The sequence below is a fragment of the Zalophus californianus genome, chromosome 4 (genome assembly GCF_009762305.2).
Source record: "Zalophus californianus isolate mZalCal1 chromosome 4, mZalCal1.pri.v2, whole genome shotgun sequence".
NCBI classification, from domain to species: Eukaryota; Metazoa; Chordata; class Mammalia; order Carnivora; family Otariidae; genus Zalophus; species Zalophus californianus.
In genome coordinates, this window is record NC_045598.1 from 17,021,548 (window position 1) to 17,039,379 (window position 17,832).

At 42.2% G+C, this 17,832-nt stretch overlaps 1 protein-coding gene across 4 annotated transcripts in view; it reads left to right on the forward strand.

Moving 5' to 3' along the window:
* Positions 1 to 16,524, forward strand: part of KDM1A (lysine demethylase 1A) — a 59,977-nt gene extending 43,453 nt beyond the window's left edge. For 2 of the 4 annotated variants that reach the window (XM_027569175.2, XM_027569191.2), the window contains 12 exons: positions 677 to 688; positions 3,185 to 3,327; positions 3,696 to 3,786; positions 4,977 to 5,111; positions 5,870 to 5,943; positions 6,806 to 6,917; positions 10,230 to 10,362; positions 12,086 to 12,273; positions 12,660 to 12,774; positions 14,074 to 14,201; positions 15,060 to 15,206; positions 16,026 to 16,524. In XM_027569175.2, the coding sequence (XP_027424976.1) occupies positions 677 to 688; positions 3,185 to 3,327; positions 3,696 to 3,786; positions 4,977 to 5,111; positions 5,870 to 5,943; positions 6,806 to 6,917; positions 10,230 to 10,362; positions 12,086 to 12,273; positions 12,660 to 12,774; positions 14,074 to 14,201; positions 15,060 to 15,206; positions 16,026 to 16,211 (1,464 nt within the window). In that variant the 3' untranslated portion in view covers positions 16,212 to 16,524. The remainder of the gene's footprint in view (positions 1 to 676; positions 689 to 3,184; positions 3,328 to 3,695; positions 3,787 to 4,976; positions 5,112 to 5,869; positions 5,944 to 6,805; positions 6,918 to 10,229; positions 10,363 to 12,085; positions 12,274 to 12,659; positions 12,775 to 14,073; positions 14,202 to 15,059; positions 15,207 to 16,025) is intronic. The other 2 variants (XM_027569181.2, XM_027569198.2) reach the window with 1 other exon arrangement.
* Positions 16,525 to 17,832: the final 1,308 nt, after the last annotated feature.

Genomic DNA, 17,832 nt, shown 5'->3' on the forward strand with positions numbered 1-17,832 from the left:
CATTTTGGTTTTTTTCCCCCAGTCATTGTTGGTTTCCTAATTGACAAATATCTGCTATTTTCCAAATATTTCTTTAATTTCAAAGTGGAATTCTAAAGTTAATGGGAACAAAATCCAGGTTTGAATGCTATCCCTGGTCTCTCTGGCAACAGTCCTAAAATTGCTTAACTAGGTGGGAAATGGGTGGGGCCTAAGTTTTGTCTCTCGTAATCTGGAGAGTGGAGTCTCCAGTTAGAGCAGTGGACCCAGTCAGTGGGCCAGAGATGCAGTCTGTCATCCTGGTGTCAGTCAGATGAGGCAGTCATCTTTTGGTTTGGTTTTTGTTTGTTTGATTTTGTTGTTGTTCTTGTTACTGTTCTGTGTTTTTCCTTTTCTCTTTTATTGTTTTGCTTTATTCCTCACTGCTTTCTGACACCATCTCCCTTTACCACCCTCATACCCCCCCACCAAACTGCCTTTCTTTTGCCCATTTCTGTGCCTTGACTTTCCCATTTTGGTCTCTATACAGTCTGTTCCTTGTTTCTCTGGTGGTTGCAGCTTCTGAGCTAACAGAATGCTTCTGTCATGCTGTGTGTTTAAAGCCTTGATTTTACTGCTGTCATACAAAACTTAACTTGACGTGGCTGTTGGGCTGTTATTTACAGTTTATTTCTCTCTCTGCTGCACTGGTTAAAAGGACACTGTCAAGGTATTTTTTTTTTATAATTTTTCAAATCATTTTCTTCACTGTTTACAATAACCCATTAAAAGCTTGAAACTTAGATCTTTCCCTTCCAAAGATCCTCTCCATCATACATTCACACTGGTTTGTTGTTGTAGAGTTGCGCCTATATGTTGGGCTGGTGCCATTTGAGTTTTTGTCATTGAAAGCGCATGTAAGAAGGTTTTTGTGGGGGGGAGGTGTGTGGGTGGACTAAAGGGGAAAGTGTTATGAATCAAGTGGGCTGCTTAGCAAACAGAGGGAAGAAACAAAAGGTCAAATTTGGTCCCTCTAACCTTGACAGTGTCCCTTTAAATGTTTCTCTACCACACACCCTGGACCCCAGTTACTGAGCCTGAGTGCTGCGTACTTTTTTAGTATGAACTTCCCTATGTGACTGTCACCCTAGCTATAAAGATTAAAGCTTGTCTGAAGCAAGCCATCCAGTTCACACTGGAAGAGCTTTAATCTGTACCATTTGCACACTTGTGTATTGGCACATTCTGCCCTCTTGCAGAGGCACATGTGATCTGGTCCCTCTTCCTTCTATAGCATCCTCTTGCTAAGGCATTTTTGAAGCCACACATAGAAATATCACTATTTTGTATTCCAGGAAAAGCAGTCATGCACTATTGCATCTGGGATCAGTTAAGATCTCATAACTATATAGATTTCGTGTTAAAAATGTAATTGTTTCCTTTTTTGAAGAAACACCAAATTTAGAGTTTCTAGAACCATCTTTGGTAACATCATTGCAGGAATCACACTGAGCAGAATTTCAGCATTGCTTTGCGCTGCTCTGTATATGACCCATCACATCACTGAGGAAAAGCAACTGACAAGAAAGTAAATGAAATTCCTGACCAAAAGGGTCTCATCCATCAGCTCTGATAGCTATGTAATCAGAACAAGTAGGGATGTCACCAAGAGCTCCTTCCTTTGGCCATGGAGTTGAATGGGTAGGTCAGATGTGTTTGATCCACCAAGTCTTAGGTACCACTCATATATAAAGGGCACCAAACATCCAAAGTCTGATTCTCTGCCTTATTTCTCAGCATAAACCAGAAGATTCTCAGGGATTTATATTTCCCTTAGGCCAAGGGGGATTCTCTAATTCATAAAGATTTCCTGATCACTCCCATCTTTGGCCTTTTAGAATTTGATGCTTTAGAATATGATTCTGATTGGGTCAGTTATGGTGTCATATTTACAGTTCCAAAAGAGAGTTGCAGTCCTTTTCCCTTTCTTTTTTGGGTGAAGATTGTACTACTTGCCATATTCTTTTGCCACGCCATGGCTCATCTTGTAGAGTTACTTGTGCAACTCCTCAGTGAAGAGAAGGAGACTAGTGCCTTAAAAATTGTCTCTTTAATTGGAAAGGGCAAAAACTAAGGCATTTCAAATGAGAGGTAGAATCTTACTGTGATGATCTCATCCACAAGTTACCCCTGCACTCCTCCTTGGCCTTAGTGTTTATTAGAACTTTCTTTAATGCGGTCTTCTTACTACCAATTTTAGGTTGGCTGTAAAGTAAAATTCCATATTTTGACTCCCATTTCCCAGTTGATGCCCAGTTTATTCTGGCAAGAGATGCTTGCTTTAGACATGCTTGCCTTAGATATGCTTTTCCCTTCTTGCGAATACCGTGAATTCAGTAAAATTGCAGATGCAGTTTACTTTAGGACTGAATTAAGCAGTAGCAGAGGGATTTGGGTTGACTAACTGATGATATCAACAGGCAGGGGCACAGCAGGGATTAGGAATGTGGCCTTGCAGCTTGATGATCTGCTTTGCAGTCTGCTCTCTTCTTGCACAGTAGTGAGCCAGACCTGGTGCCTCAGTCACTCATAGTCTAAGAGCTTTGGACATTCAACTCTGAACTTAATTGGTGCCATAAAACACTGTTACTCTGCAAAAGAACGAAGGTGCTATTGTGTTCTCATTATTATAATAGTCGTGAATTTCACTTCTCTCTTCCCTACTCCCACCCAAAATTCATCTTTGAGGGAAAGACAGTACCTTGGGCTTCTTATTTTTCCATCCTGCCCTTATTCTGGAGGGTCCTCAGGTGTGTTGAAACTATGTGTTGACATAGTTTTTGTTCTCTGAGACTTTTCCAGTGTGTCATTTGCATGTCAGCCCAGCTTCTCTCAGTGCATGTCAGCTCCAGGACACCTTGTGCTCCACGTAACTTCAGTTAGCACCAGTTAGCACCCAGTGTGAATCCTATGGCTGTTAATAGAGGTGGAGTCCCAGCTCGGAGGGCAAAATTGGGAGAATAGAAAATATTAGGGCCAAACATTTCATACCTCATTTAATGGAATTGACCACTTCATAGAAAAGAAAGTTGGAATCATTGTCCTCAAAGGTTTCCCTTTGAGGTACATATTTTGACCTTTTAAACTGTAGAGCATTTGTGTTTTCATGGATGGTTATGTTTAGTCTTATTATAAGGACCAACTCTGCTATACTTCGGATTTTCAGGTTCCTAAAGAGAAAGATGAAATGGTAGAGCAAGAGTTTAACCGGTTGCTAGAAGCTACGTCTTACCTTAGTCATCAGCTAGACTTCAATGTCCTCAATAATAAGCCTGTGTCCCTTGGCCAGGCATTGGAAGTTGTCATCCAGTAAGTACTTTGATACTGCTTGTTGTATAGTGAATTCTATTTAGAGATTTGCTATTATACTTTAAGGTTTTCAGCAAGTCTTATTTGAGCTAGTTTTCACTTATTTTCATGTGAATTTAAATCTCAAAGTAAAACCATTTAAAAAAGAATGATTCTTAAGGCCACTCTCAGTTCTAAAATTCACAGCTTTTATGGTACTGAACTATATTTAACATAGCCTAGAAAATAATTTGCCACCCAGCAACTTTCTTGTTCCAAAGTATTAGAAATTTCAGTGGGCTTTGATGGTCCTGAATGTTTCTGATGGGTTCCTATCTTGGGCTGCAAAGCTGGCTTTGTGGCCAAGGCATATGTATTGTCTCTTTTAGGTTACAGGAAAAGCATGTCAAAGATGAGCAAATTGAACATTGGAAGAAGATAGTGAAGACTCAGGAGGAGTTGAAAGAACTTCTTAATAAGGTGAAATTTCATATTTTCTTCATAGCTGAAGATGGGGGGGACGGCTTTAGAAATTTTCAGTTTCGGTTTTGGTCTGGGGGGGGAGAGAAGGTCCGCGCAGCTGGGACTAATTATTCTTAAAAAAAAAAAGTGACTAACAAAAGGTATGGTTTTATCTGTCCGTCTTTTCAGTATGGTATTATTGGCAAATTGTTGCCAGGGGAAATAGATCTTTTCTGTGTCAGGTTCCCTTTGGCAAAGCTAGCTCAGTGCCCTCTGCTGGATTCTTTGATGAGAGGGAGATCAGTTGCACTGGGGTCAAATTCCCACTGATGGGGACAACAAGTCTGCAGCCAGGACCATAATTCATTGCCATAATTATTTTGCTTCAGGTGCCATTTATGGGGATAGTCCTCAGTGGTATGTCTGCTGAGGGCTCTTCTTTCCCACCACTTCGCAGAGGCCTGGTTCCAGTCTGGGAAACCATTTGTTTTCTCCTAATCCTACCACCTGCAAACGTATTATCAGCTTAGGGAGAAAACATGAAGTGGGACAGCCCCTGTGGGGAGTTTTTTGATGCAAAATCTGGGTGTATCTTGTGACCAGTCTTGCCTCACTTTCTCACTGTGCCTTGTTTTTTCATGCTGTCAGATGAGAAGAGGTCTGTGCCCACCTTCTTCATGGATTGTGTGTGGCATGTGTGAAATGAGCAGAGAGGCTGGAGAACAGCCAGTTGGCAGGATAGCTGTGGGACCCAGTACCATCAGAAAGCTGGGAGACTAACATTAGGAATGGCTCTGGAAGGTTCTGTGTGGTGATTTAGCCTTTACATAATTTAGAAAACAAATCATAACAATTTGTTCCCCAAAACAATAAGTTTAAGTGGTGCTTTGTTTTTCCTGGAATTTGATTTTTGTATATATATACATATATTTTTAAATTAATGGAACACTCCTGGTTCTCCATTTGTTTTGGAAGACAGAAATGGTCTCACTTCTGATAATGATGTGATACCTCTGTGTTGAACCATATAGGATTTTTTTTCCTATTCTAAAATGTCATCATGTAGAAGAGGTATTTAAGAGTTTCAAGGACCTTGTATTGTAACCTGTTTTGGTATACTAGCAGTTTAGGGGAGGAACCGAAGCATGGGATTTGGAGATGGATTACATCACTATCTGAAATGGTAAATTTGTATTTTTTCCTCTTAGATGGTAAATTTGAAAGAGAAAATTAAAGAACTCCATCAGCAATACAAAGAAGCATCTGAGGTCAAGCCACCTAGAGATATCACTGCCGAGTTCTTAGTGAAAAGCAAACACAGGGATCTGACTGCCCTGTGCAAGGTGTGGTATACATACATGCCTGGGTGGTTTCCCTTGGGATCCTCAGAAAGAATATAGATCTGGGAAACTTTGGAAAAGGGAGAATCACTAACCAATCATAGGTGCCTGTGGTAGGAAGAAGAGGGTTTGGTACACAGGAACCAAGGGGACTGAACGGACTAGTTTGGTTTGAGATCTGCTTTTTCTGCAGAATTTCTACTTTGTTTTCGCAGTCTTGTACTTTAACTTACTTACATTTCAGTTTAGCTCCCTGTCATAGTTTACCACTGTCAGTTTACAATAATGATAACATAGACTTCAGTCATTTGGTATCAAACTGTCTGGTTGAAATCCCTAACTTATCTCTTAGCCATGGGATCTTAGATTCCTTAATCACCTCATCTGTGACCAGTGTTGATACTTCTTTGTAAGGGACCTGAAGTGCTTTATCCCATGCTAGGGACATGATAAATGCACAGGAAGTGGTAGTTGCTCTTCTTTTTCACTCTTACTTTGTAGCACACTAATATGCTATTCTTCCTTTATCTCCTCCTCCTGCATGCCCGCTCCCTCCTCCACACCCCATCTTCATTCTGGGCTCACACTGTAACTTGTCTCCAAGAACAACCATCCCTGAGCCCTGATCCAGCCTTAACCTGAGGCACACTCACAGATATGACCTGGACGGGCAGGTGGTCCAGGTCTTACACTTTATGGTATAAAGAACTAGGTTGGTCTCTGACTCATTAAGATCAACCCAGTTCTCTTCATTTTATCAGGAATATGATGAATTAGCTGAAACACAAGGAAAGCTAGAAGAAAAACTTCAAGAATTGGAAGCCAATCCGCCAAGGTGAGGAAAACACACAAATGTTCAGAGGGATAGCTTTTGCTCTTCTTTGTTATATTTAGAAGGAAAATTACAAAGCACTGTGGGCTTTTGTTTATGTCCAGTGAATGGATTGTAATTTTAATATGTAGGAATGTCCTAAATATTTAAATATATTTGTTTTTGAAAAGATAACCTTTCTCTATAAGGTCTGATATTTGAATGAAATATACTGTCTTCCTGTGAGTGGAATAGAAGGTGGGATTGCTTTAAATTCCCATAATTCTGAGGACTAGGAAAGTATTATACTTTGTTTCCATTGGATTTTTGATAGTGAATACTTATATGCTGATACTGTGCTTCATGGTGCATCTGGCCTCCAGTATATCTACTCTGTTCTGGAGTTGGGGATGCTACCCATTCTTGCTTTAAAAAAAAAAAAAAATGCTTTATTTATAAAACAAAAACGCTTTTTTAATGCCAGGTACCGATAATTTTTTTTTTAAGATTTTTATTTATTTGACAGAAAGAGAGAGCACAAGCAGGGGGAGAGGGAGAGAGAGAAGCAGACTCTCCATCCCAGGACCCTGGGATCAGGACCTGAGCCGAAGGCAGACGCTTAACCAGCTGAGCCATCCAGGCACCCTGTCTCCCCACCCTTGCCAAGACAAATGAAGCCTGATAGTAATTTGCTTTATGTAGTGAGCTTGGCACTGCTCTCAGCACCGGTAATAAAGGAGATAAGGTCCTACTTTTTGACTTGTAATTTCTTTATATAAGGCACAGTACCAGGCTTAGGTTTCCTCAGTTACTGAGATTGTCCCCATCAGCCCACTGAGAATAGTAGTCCTTTAATAACCTGTGCTCCTCTGTTTTCATTTTGCAGTGACGTGTATCTCTCATCAAGAGACAGACAAATACTTGATTGGCATTTTGCAAATCTTGAATTTGCTAATGCTACACCTCTCTCTACACTCTCCCTTAAACATTGGGATCAGGTAAAATTCCTTTATCATTTATTTTGTTGCACATGTCTTTGAAAGGGCTCTTAGGAGAAACTTAATTTGTATGTGTGTGTTTAAACAGCTTTATTAAGAAATAGAAGTTACAGTACAATTTACCTATTTTAAGCAAACCCAGTTTGAAGTTTTGCCAAAGGTACATAGTCATGAATCACCACCACAATCAAGATAAAGAACATTTCCATCCTGGAAAGTTCTCCCTTGCCTCTTTGTAGTCAGTCCCCAGCTCTCCCACTCCTGGCCCAAGACAACCCCCGATTTCCTTTCTGTCACTGTAGTTTTGTTTTTCTAGAATTACATAAAATTGAGCAAATACGGTATATAATCATACAGAATGTAGCCTTTTTTTTAAATATATATTTTAGTTATTTATTTGACAGAGACAGTGAGAGCAGGAACACAAGCAAGGGGGAGTGGGAGAGGGAGAAGCAGGCTTCCTGCTGAGCAGGGAGCCTGATGTGGGGCCCAATCCTAGGACCCCAGGATCATGACCTGAGCTGAAGGCAGACACTTAAAGACTGAGCCACCCAGGTACCCCCAGAATGTAGCCTTTTGTGTGTAATTTCTTTCACTTAGCAAAGTTGTTGAGATTCATTTTTGTTGTTGGGATATCAGTGGTTTGTTCCTTTTCATTGTTTAGTAGTAGTCTGTTGTATGGATGTGCCATAGATTGTTTATCCATACGCTGGTGCGTTGGTGGACATTTGGATTGTTTCCAGTTTTTTTGGCTATAAATGACTGGAGCTGCTATAAACATTCACATCTTTCTTTTGGGTGTATCTAGGAGTGAAATTGCTGGGTCTTACATAGATCTTTAACTTTATAAGAAACTCCACATTATTCCAAATTGCATTCCCACCAGCAGTGTATGAAAGTTCTAGTTGTTTCACATCCTCACCAACACTTGGTACTGCCAGTTTTTAAAACTTTAGCCATTCTAATGGGTATATAGTACATTTCATTGTAGTGGTAATTTGCATTTCCCGAATGATGGGTGATGTGAAGCACCTTTTCATGTACTTATTGGCCATTTGTATGTCAGTTCTTTTGTGAAAAGTATGTTCAGATCTTTTGCCCATTATTTAAAAATTTGGTTGATCTCTTACTAAATTGTGTAAGAGTTCATTATGTTCTTTAGATCCTGGATACAGTTCCTTTATCAGTATTTATACAATTCCTTTGTAAATATTTTCTTCCAGTCCACAGCTTCCTTTTTCATTTTCTAAATGGTATCTTTCAAAGAGCAAAACTTTGTAATTTTATGAAGTTCCTATTTCCTCAACTCTCTATAAGCTTTGTGCTTTTTGTATCCTGAAAAATCTTTGTCTAAACTTAGATCACTAAATTTTCTCTTGTTTTCTTCCTGAAGTTTTATGGACTTAGCTCTAATAGTTAGGTCTATGATTCATTTTAAATTAATTTTCATGTACAATGAGAGATGAGGGTAGGGTTCAGATTTTTCCATATGGTTATCTAATTAATTATTCTGGCACCATCCTTTTTCTTCATTTGTCTTGGCACCTTTTTTGAAAATCAGTTGACCATGTGTGAGACTGTTTATGGTTACTCCTTCCTATTCATTCATTTGTCCACATGCCACTATCATATTGTCTTGATTACTGTTGCTTTATGGTACGTCTTGAAATTAGGGTAGTATAAGTTCTTCAACTCTTTTTTTAAATTATTTTGGCTACTTTAGGTCTTCTGTATTTCCATAAAAATTTTAGAATCAGCTTGTCAATTTCTATTTAAAAAAATACCTTTTGGGATTTTGATTGGTATTGGGATTTGAACATGGTATCCCTCTCCATTTATTTAGGTTTTCTTTAATATTTTTCAGCCATATTTTACAGTTTTCAATGTACAGGTTTTACACATCTTTTGTCAAATTATTCTTAAGTATTTTAAGTGTGAGTTAGTCTTGAACTGGTGAGAAATCCCAGGGCTTCTTAGATATTGAATGGATCGATCTCTAAATCTGAGACTTTGGCCAGACCTAAGACTACAGAAGTAAATGTTACATTTTTACTCACATATTTTCATTTCCATTGTACGTTTTCCTTGTAAAATTAGTTTGAATTTTTTTTTTTTTTTTTAAGATTTTATTTATTTGACAGAGACCCAGTGAGAGAGGGAACAACACAAGCAGGGGGAGTGGGAGAGGGAGAAGCGGGCTTCCCGCGGAGCAGGGAGTCTGATGCGGGGCTTGATCCCAGGACCCTGGGATCATGACCTGAGCTGAAGGCAGATGCTTAACAGCTGAGCCACCCAGGCGCCCCTAGTTTGCATTCTTAATCTTTAGGTTATACCTTCGTATTCTTTAGTGTTTGACTTAGAGGATTAGACCTGTTAGTGGTAAAATCTTAAGAGAATTCCCAGTTGTTTTTGTTGTTGTTTTTCCCCATGTAATACTAAATTAGACCCTTCCTCGTCACGGATTTATCATTTGAAGTTTCAATATGTATCCATTCGTAATCTTACTAAATTCTGAATGTGGGTGATTTGAACTGATCGGTATGGGGAGCAGATGAATCAGTCACTAAGGAGTGCAAGTTCTGCCAACCCAGTATTTTTATCTAATTCAAAAAAATCATGCTGTGTTTTCTCCCAGAAATTTCATGAAATTAGAAAATTGACTAGCCTTCAAAAATTTCTCTACACAGAATAATTTTCAGTAGATTCAAAGAAATAAGATCATTTTGGGAATCCTTCCAGGCCAAATGCTGACTTCTTTACTGTATGGATCCTCTTAGGCCAGTCTTTATAATCCCAGATTGTTTTTATCTAGTTTTACCAACTTTAGTTTTGGAAGTCTTCCTCATCTTTCAAGCCTGTAAGTTTAAGAAATAAAAACTGATTTTGTTCTTAGGTAAAGAAGATGTGAATAGGATGGTGAATCTCATATTCTGCCAAACATGTAATGCATTCAAAAGCCAAACATCTGAATTTATTGAATCTTCTTCCTTCGAGAGAACCCATCCCCCACCCCCTTGGATAGTCAGGGCTGAGGGATTGGGTGTGGGACTATGAGGAGAAAACTCAGTCTCGGGAAGAAGAAACTGCCCTAATCTCACTGCCCAGAGGTGGCCATTAGGGATATTTAAGCATTTTTTCTTTTTTCTCTAGTTTCCTGAGATAGCTGTAACTGAATAGTGAGTGCTGGTTTTTTAATTTCTGCCTTAGAATATTGACTGTTTTCCACACTGTTGTTTTTCAGTGTTAATCTTACAGAATTCAGGATGTATGGCATAAGTTAAGAAAATGGCTGGACTTTTCTCTCCTCTTTAGGATGACGACTTTGAGTTTACTGGCAGCCATCTGACAGTGAGGAATGGCTACTCGTGTGTACCTGTGGCTTTAGCGGAAGGCCTGGACATTAAATTGAACACAGCGGTGCGGCAGGTTCGCTACACAGCTTCGGGTACGTCCCTGCTTCACTGGGGAGATAAGTCTCTTACTCTGAAACACGGTACTGATCTTTTGTTGAGTTTGACCTACAGAAAAAAATGTTAGGTACATTTCCTGATAAAATGTCGTATCATATAAACTATGAACCCTAAATTTAAAAATCTGCATTGACAAAAGGATTGAGCCTATAGAGCCTTTGGACATTCTGATCCATCATTGTGTAAAACAGAAAATTGAGGCAAGTTTCCAATTTGTACTTGAATTACTTTGTAACAACTGCCAGTGAGTTTGGACCTAATTTTTGCTGTTTTTGTTTTTTTTTTTGTTTTAAGATTCATTTATTTGAGAGAGAAAGCAAGAGAGAGTGAGCATGAGCAGGGGCGGGGGGAGAGGAGAGGAGGAAGCAGACTCTGTGCTGAGCAGGGAGCCCCACATGGGGCTCGATCCCAGGACCCCAGGATCATGACCTGAGCCGAAGGCAGTCGCTTAACCGACTGAGCCACCCAGGGGCCCCACTGAGTATATTCTTAAAAGACCAGGATTTTGGCCTCTCGGCACAGTGGGACCCACTCCTTGTATTTTACCATCTGTGTCTTGCTCTTTGGATCCATTCTAGCCTTTCCTGTTCAGGTGGGCTAACTGCTCGATCTGGTTTCTGATACTGGGAGCAGTATCAGACTTCAAAGGTGGAATTGCCCTGATTCCCACAGGCAGAAGGCTCAGTGCTCACTGTAGCTGGTTTCAGGGCACATTTAATGTAGAGTACAGAGAACCCGCTGTCCACCCACCTTTGGAATTAATAGTCTAGAACTCTTAATGATAGCTAGTCCCCCCGCCCCTCCCCCCAGGGCCCTCATGACAAGTGGAGATATGGCAGTCAACCTTGCTTGCCCTTCATGGCTGCTTTTCTAGAATTGCCGAGATTACTGCAGATATTCTTTTTTTACAATCCCTGAAACCCTTTTCCATTTGATTTCCCGTTCATTTGCAGCTTCTAGCTGATGTTGAGACCTATAGCCTTTAAATAGCCATTTGCAGGCAGGTGAAGAACAGTGAGAAAGTGGACATGAACTGAGCTCTCATACCAATTTTGAGCTGTTTATGTATTTTTCTGAGATTCTGTAAATAGGTACTTACTGAAGGAAAAAAACGCAAATGAGGAAGAATAACAGTAACCTTTTTTCAGTGCCTATTCTGTGGTCCACTCTGAGCTTTATTCAGACTCTGGCAAGCTAGGCGTCACAGTGCCTTCTCCAGAACAGCACGCTCTGCACCCCAGCGGCATCCCGTAGATCCTCACCGTGCTCTTCTGGGGTCGTTCCTCTCCTGGTCCTTAGTAAGCACCTAACCACCGTGGAGAGGCACTGCTTTCATTGTTACAGACCTTTATTCTTCACTGTGGTCTAAATTTACTTAACCCTTGGTAAAAAAATAAGGCTCTTAGATTAGCCCAGAAGATCACCAGTGTATCAGGAAGGTAAGACAAGAACGGTGGTGAAGGGCCAGGACTCTAAAGTGGACTATTAGCCTTTGAATCCTGGCAGTTAGGACTCATGTAGCCTTGTCTGAAGTTACTTTGCTGCCACCTTGGTTTTCTTCTATTAAAAAGTGAAGAGAACAGACTCCATACACTTATGGTAAGAATTAACTGAGAGAGTGTGTAGATTCTACCATGCACTTGACTGTTCAGTACCATCCTTATTGCCAGTAAGGTCTTTTCCCTCTGACATCTCTAGGGTGTGAAGTGATCGCTGTGAATACCCGCTCCACAAGCCAGACCTTTATTTATAAGTGTGATGCAGTTCTCTGTACCCTCCCCTTGGGTGTGCTGAAGCAGCAGCCCCCAGCCGTTCAGTTCGTGCCGCCTCTTCCTGAGTGGAAAACATCTGCAGTCCAAAGGATGGGATTTGGCAACCTTAACAAGGTAACTTGCCCTGGGCATCTCTCCACATACCTGTTGTGCAGTAAGAGAGGAGAGGGGTTTGCGTTTTTGTACATTTTGCTATGCTCTCAGCTCTGTGAGATCAGGGTGAGAGTCCTGTCAGTTCATTCATTTCAGTGCCTAATTATATGTATATGAGGACCAAGTCTTCTGGGACCTAAGCCCAGAAAAACACAGACAACTCTAAATGTTGTTTTAAGTAATACATTCATGCTAGGGATTTCTAAGCTTATCTTGAGAGCCGAAGAAACTTTAGTAAGGTCTGAGAAGTCTTTCCTATTGAGGCACAGCTATGCTTAAAGCCGTGCTCTCTGAGCCCTGCCATCAGTTCCTGGGCTCCTTTTTTTTTTTTTTTTTTTCCACCACAGGTAGTACTGTGTTTTGACCGTGTGTTCTGGGATCCAAGTGTCAATTTGTTTGGGCATGTTGGCAGTACGACGGCCAGCAGGGGTGAGCTCTTCCTCTTCTGGAACCTCTATAAAGGTAACTGCTTCCTGGTTTTAATCTTTTTCATATCCTTACAGGAATAGAGAATTAGGAATATTCTGGGTTTTCTCAAATATGTATGTCTTGATTTTTCATTAATTCAACCAACAATTCCAGAAATTCCTGGTAGGTGCTGGGGACATGGGGGAAAAAATACCCGCCGTCAAGGAGTTCATATCCTAGTGGGAAATACATTAAGTAGGTGAGCTCTCTAGGAACAGGGCCATAAGTAGAGGGTCAGAGTGAAAGCCCAGGGCACTGCAAAAGAGAACATAAAAAGAAGAATCAACCCAGGCAGGAGGCACAGAACCAGGGAAGCTTCCCATAAGGGGAAACTTGCATTCCTTACTCTCAGACTTCTGTATCTGGCCCCTGAATCTTTGCTCACGTCCTTCAGAATGTATATATCAAACTCCTACCTCCTATTTTAGTTTCTTCTGTAATTGGATTGCTCTTCTCTGTGGCGCTTAAAATGTTTATGTAGTGTGTGTGTGTGTGTGTGTGTGTGTGTGTGTGTGTGTGTGTGTGTGTGTGTGTAAATCTCGTGTCTTCTACTTCAGGGCCTCTGCATGTACTGTGGGGAGTTTTTTCTTCTCTTCCTTCCCAATATGGCGTACTCTGCTCAGCCCTTCTGGTCTTGACCTAACTGCCACTGTTTCAAAGAGGCTTTTAGGACACACATACTTCCACTGCCTCAAATCTAAATTAAGTCCCTGTATTCTTTTCTCTGTATCCTTTGTTTTTCTTCATTGCTTTGATCCGTTCATAATCATAGCTACGTGATACTTACCTACTGATCCGTGGAGTTATATAGCTTTCGTATCGCAGCATCTCATACTGTGCCTGTTACACAAGTCTCTTGCCTAAATAGTCACCAAATGGGTGAGTGAAGGTGGTGACGGGCGTGGAGGGACCTGGAATAGTTAAAAGGATGTAGCCCTTGCCATGGAGCAAACTGTCTAAGGTGGTCAGGGCTGAGGATTCTATGCCTTAAATATAGGAATGCCTGTTGGTTTTCTTAGCAAGGTCTGAATTACGTCTTCAAGATTTCTGTATTCTGCGAAATTGTAAGTGGCTAAGTACCTGAGTCACACGTTACTGACGAGAGTTTGCCAGCTGCCTTCTAAGGGATAGATTTTGAGTCGCAGTTTCAGAAACATAACGTCTCTAGCACAAGTATCACATGTCTATTGGCCATCAGATTTCAGAGTGCCCAGAATAATGTGGGGCCTGATGAAGATGTTCTTGAGAGAAGTCTGTACGAAAAGCCTGGACTTGTTCTTCCTGTTTCTCTAGCTCCAATACTATTGGCACTAGTGGCAGGAGAAGCTGCCGGCATCATGGAAAACATAAGTGATGATGTGATTGTCGGCCGATGCCTGGCCATCCTCAAAGGGATTTTTGGTAGCAGTGCGGTGCCCCAGGTAAGTAAGTGGGTAGAGGCAAGTGGGGATCAAGGTTCACACTAGGGCAGGGTTTGACACGGTCTTGTTACATTGGGCAGCACCATTTCAGCCAGAATTAAGAGGTGTGCTGGGTTTCCATGAATGCCAGTGTTTGGAGTCTGTGTATAAGTGTGGGATTCAGGAAAGCACAGAGGCTGGGGGATTGAGAAGGCTATTTGCTGCATATCCCTCCTGGTCTCATCCAGCGTATCTGCGTGCGGAGTCCTCCGGCTCCTGCCTTTTAGACAAAGTGGTCAGACTCCCTCATGAAGAATCGCTTGGTACTTTGTTCTTTTTTTTTTTTTTTTTAAAGATTTTATTTATTTATTTGAGAGAAAGAATGAGAGAGAGAGCGAGCACATGGGAGAGGGGAGGGTCAGAGGGAGAAGCAGACTCCCCGCTGAGCAGGGAGCCTGATGCGGGACTCGATCCGGGGACTCCAGGATCATGACCTGAGCCAAAGGCAGTCGCTCAACCGACTGAGCCACCCAGGCGCCCTGTACTTTGTTCTTTAGGCCCGTTGAAAGAAACCCTTTAGATCCTTACGATTCCTTTGAAAGAAGGTATATTAATGTTTCATGTGAATTAATGAGAGAATAAAGGTCAAGTCCTGGGTGGATCTGTAGATTTCCTAGGCAGGGCAACGTGGAAACTTCCCTGGAAGCCGTCTGCGGTGTGTTTTAAAGCAGAAGCCTTCATCGTTTGACTGCCTCATATCCCCTGCCTCTTTACTGCTCTGTTGTATCCACACCCCCCACCCCCCAGCTTTTCTCCTTCCAGAGAGGACTGCTTTGTCCTCTGCCCTGTGGTAACTTCTGCTCATGCTTTTTCCTTTAGCCCAAGGAGACTGTGGTGTCTCGCTGGCGTGCTGACCCCTGGGCCCGGGGCTCCTATTCATACGTAGCTGCAGGATCATCTGGAAATGACTATGATTTAATGGCTCAGCCAATCACTCCCGGCCCCTCAATTCCAGGCGCTCCCCAGGTGAGAAACTGGCACACCCCCTCGGCTTCCCTGGGAAAAGGCCATATCCTGGGCTTTCAGGGTAAACACCGTGCCACAGTTTTGGGTTTGTTTTGTTTTGCTGGGGGTGGGGGTAGATTTTAGTTGTTCTGTCCTTGGACCTGTCCACATAACCGGGAGCAGAGTAAAAGGGAGGGACAGTATTGTTTGTATCTGATTTCTCAGATTCTGGTTCTGTAAATCTAGGCAGTCCATATTCAGAATGGTAAACCAATTACTTTTTCCTTATTCAAACTTTTTCCCCTAAAAAATGAAAAACATTTTTAGTTGCACCCCATTTTGTAATGGCTCATGGGACCGTCGCAGGGCATCAGTCACCAGGGGTCTCCAGAACATGCCCCTGCTCCAGAGCTCAGGGCCCCGTGAACTGTCCCTGGAGCTGAGAAACAAAGGTGCTCCCGAGTAAGAACAAATGCTGGATTCTTTGTGGTAACAGAGTAGTCGGGAACCCCTCTGCCCCAGTAGGTACTGTAGGAGGCAGAGGAAGCCCTAGAACTGGGTATCCCCCAGCACTCCATGATAAATAGGAACAGATGCAGTTATGCATCACCCTAGGACTAAGGCTGGCTTGGCTGAGTTTTATTGTCACATTTCTACTTTGGTCATTTCTGGGAGAATGCCCACTGATGAGGGAGATCCTTTTTGGTAGAATGATGGTCTGGGATTGGCAGAGCAGCCTTCAGAGGCCAGTAAGAATTTGGCAGTTCAAACACAACAAAAATAAAAGTTACTATGTGCAACCTGCTGATTTTTCTCTCAATTTTTTTTCCCCTGAAATAGCCAATTCCACGACTCTTCTTTGCTGGAGAACATACAATCCGTAACTACCCAGCCACTGTCCATGGCGCTCTGCTGAGTGGGCTGCGAGAAGCAGGAAGGATTGCAGACCAGTTCCTGGGGGCCATGTATACCCTGCCTCGCCAGGCCACACCAGGCGTCCCTGCACAGCAGTCCCCAAGCATGTGAGACTGACGGGTTCTGAGGGAAGCCATGTGTGAGTCTTTTGCTGTCTAAGCAAAGCTCTCATGGCAATCCTGGATCTCACGGAGAAACTCACTCTGGCATCTGGGCTCCAGCCAGCTGTTGGAACTCATGATGCCAGGTGGCCAAGGAGGTGGCCTCCTTTGAGGGACTTAGAGCTAGAGAGGCAGTTGTCCATTAGTGTGGAAGTCAGTGTTCTTCCTAAAGACTGAGGTAAGCAAGCCTCGTGAGAGGACATCTTAGTCACTTGGTGTGTGGTGGTTTTTTATATTTTAAAAATAAAGCTTCATATAAAATTCTTTGTTGTTTCCCCTTTAGATTTATATATTTTTTGAAAGATTTTATTTATTTATTTGAGAGAGAGAATGAGAGAGCATGAGAGGGGGGAGGGTCCAAGGGAGAAGCAGACTCCCTGCTGAGCAGGGAGCCCGATGCGGGACTCGGGTCTCGGGACTCCAGGATCATGACCGAGCCGAAGGCAGTCGCTTAACCAGCTGAGCCACCCAGGCGCCCTTAGTTTTATATTAACAGGTTGTTGTGCCTTTGGAAATGCCAGTTTTATCCATGTTTAAATAAGGATGTTTATATAAAGGCAAAAAGTGGTTTTGGTCTGAAGATAGGGTTGAGGGGAACCCCACAGAAGCAATGGGCTACCTGATCGGTGGAACTAGAGCGTTCCCCATTGGGACTGTGGGGTGACGTGTGCCAAGAGGGTGAAGCTACTGGTCAAGCATACGGGTATTAGAGGTGACTTGGAATTTTTAAGATAAAACAAGGCACAGAGTTTGGGTGGGTCTCTGGCAGACCATTCAGGCTTTACTCCCCAGGTCACCTCCATGGGTATGTGCTAACTTTCCACTTTTGTCCAACTACTGGTATAAAAGTTTTAGGAAGTGTTACATAAGGAGATGATCAAGGGTTTAGTGACTGAACTGTTGTTACTTTTCTATTGCTGCTCTAACAGATTACTGCAGCAGGCTCTGAGGGAAGATTCCATTTCCTTGCCTTTTTAGCTTCTGGTGGCTGTATTTCTTGGCTTGTGGCCCCCTTCCTCCGTCTTCAGAGTTCATTACGCCAATCTCTGCTTTTCTTGTTCTAGAGTCCTGTCTCCCTCAAACAAGGATACTTGTGATTTCATTTAAGGCCCACCCAGATCATCTCCCCATTTCAAAATCCTTACTCATGTCTGTGAAGTCCCTTTTGCCATATAAGGTAAAAACATTTTTACAAGAAGGGAACAGTAACTGTTCCTTCTCAGGGGCTCCTAATGGACAATGTTACTATAAATGCACATACATAATCTGTTAGATTTTACTCGTGTTAGTCAATTCTTCCCTATAATTAACCTAAATGAGGTTTATTCTTAAGATTTGAGGGACGTTACGTTGGTGGGCTAACGATAGGATGGAGAGGGCTTTCCCCTAGTCTTCGAGGAACAGCAGCGGGGGAAATCTGCACACCAGGAGTGAGTGGTATGAACAGCATGTGGTGGGAAGTGTACAGACTTTGGACTGTGACCTGTATTTGAATCGCAGTTCTGCCATTCACATTGTTACCTCAGGTGGGGGATCCGGTGTGTGTGAGGTGTTTTAGAACATGTTTTTTA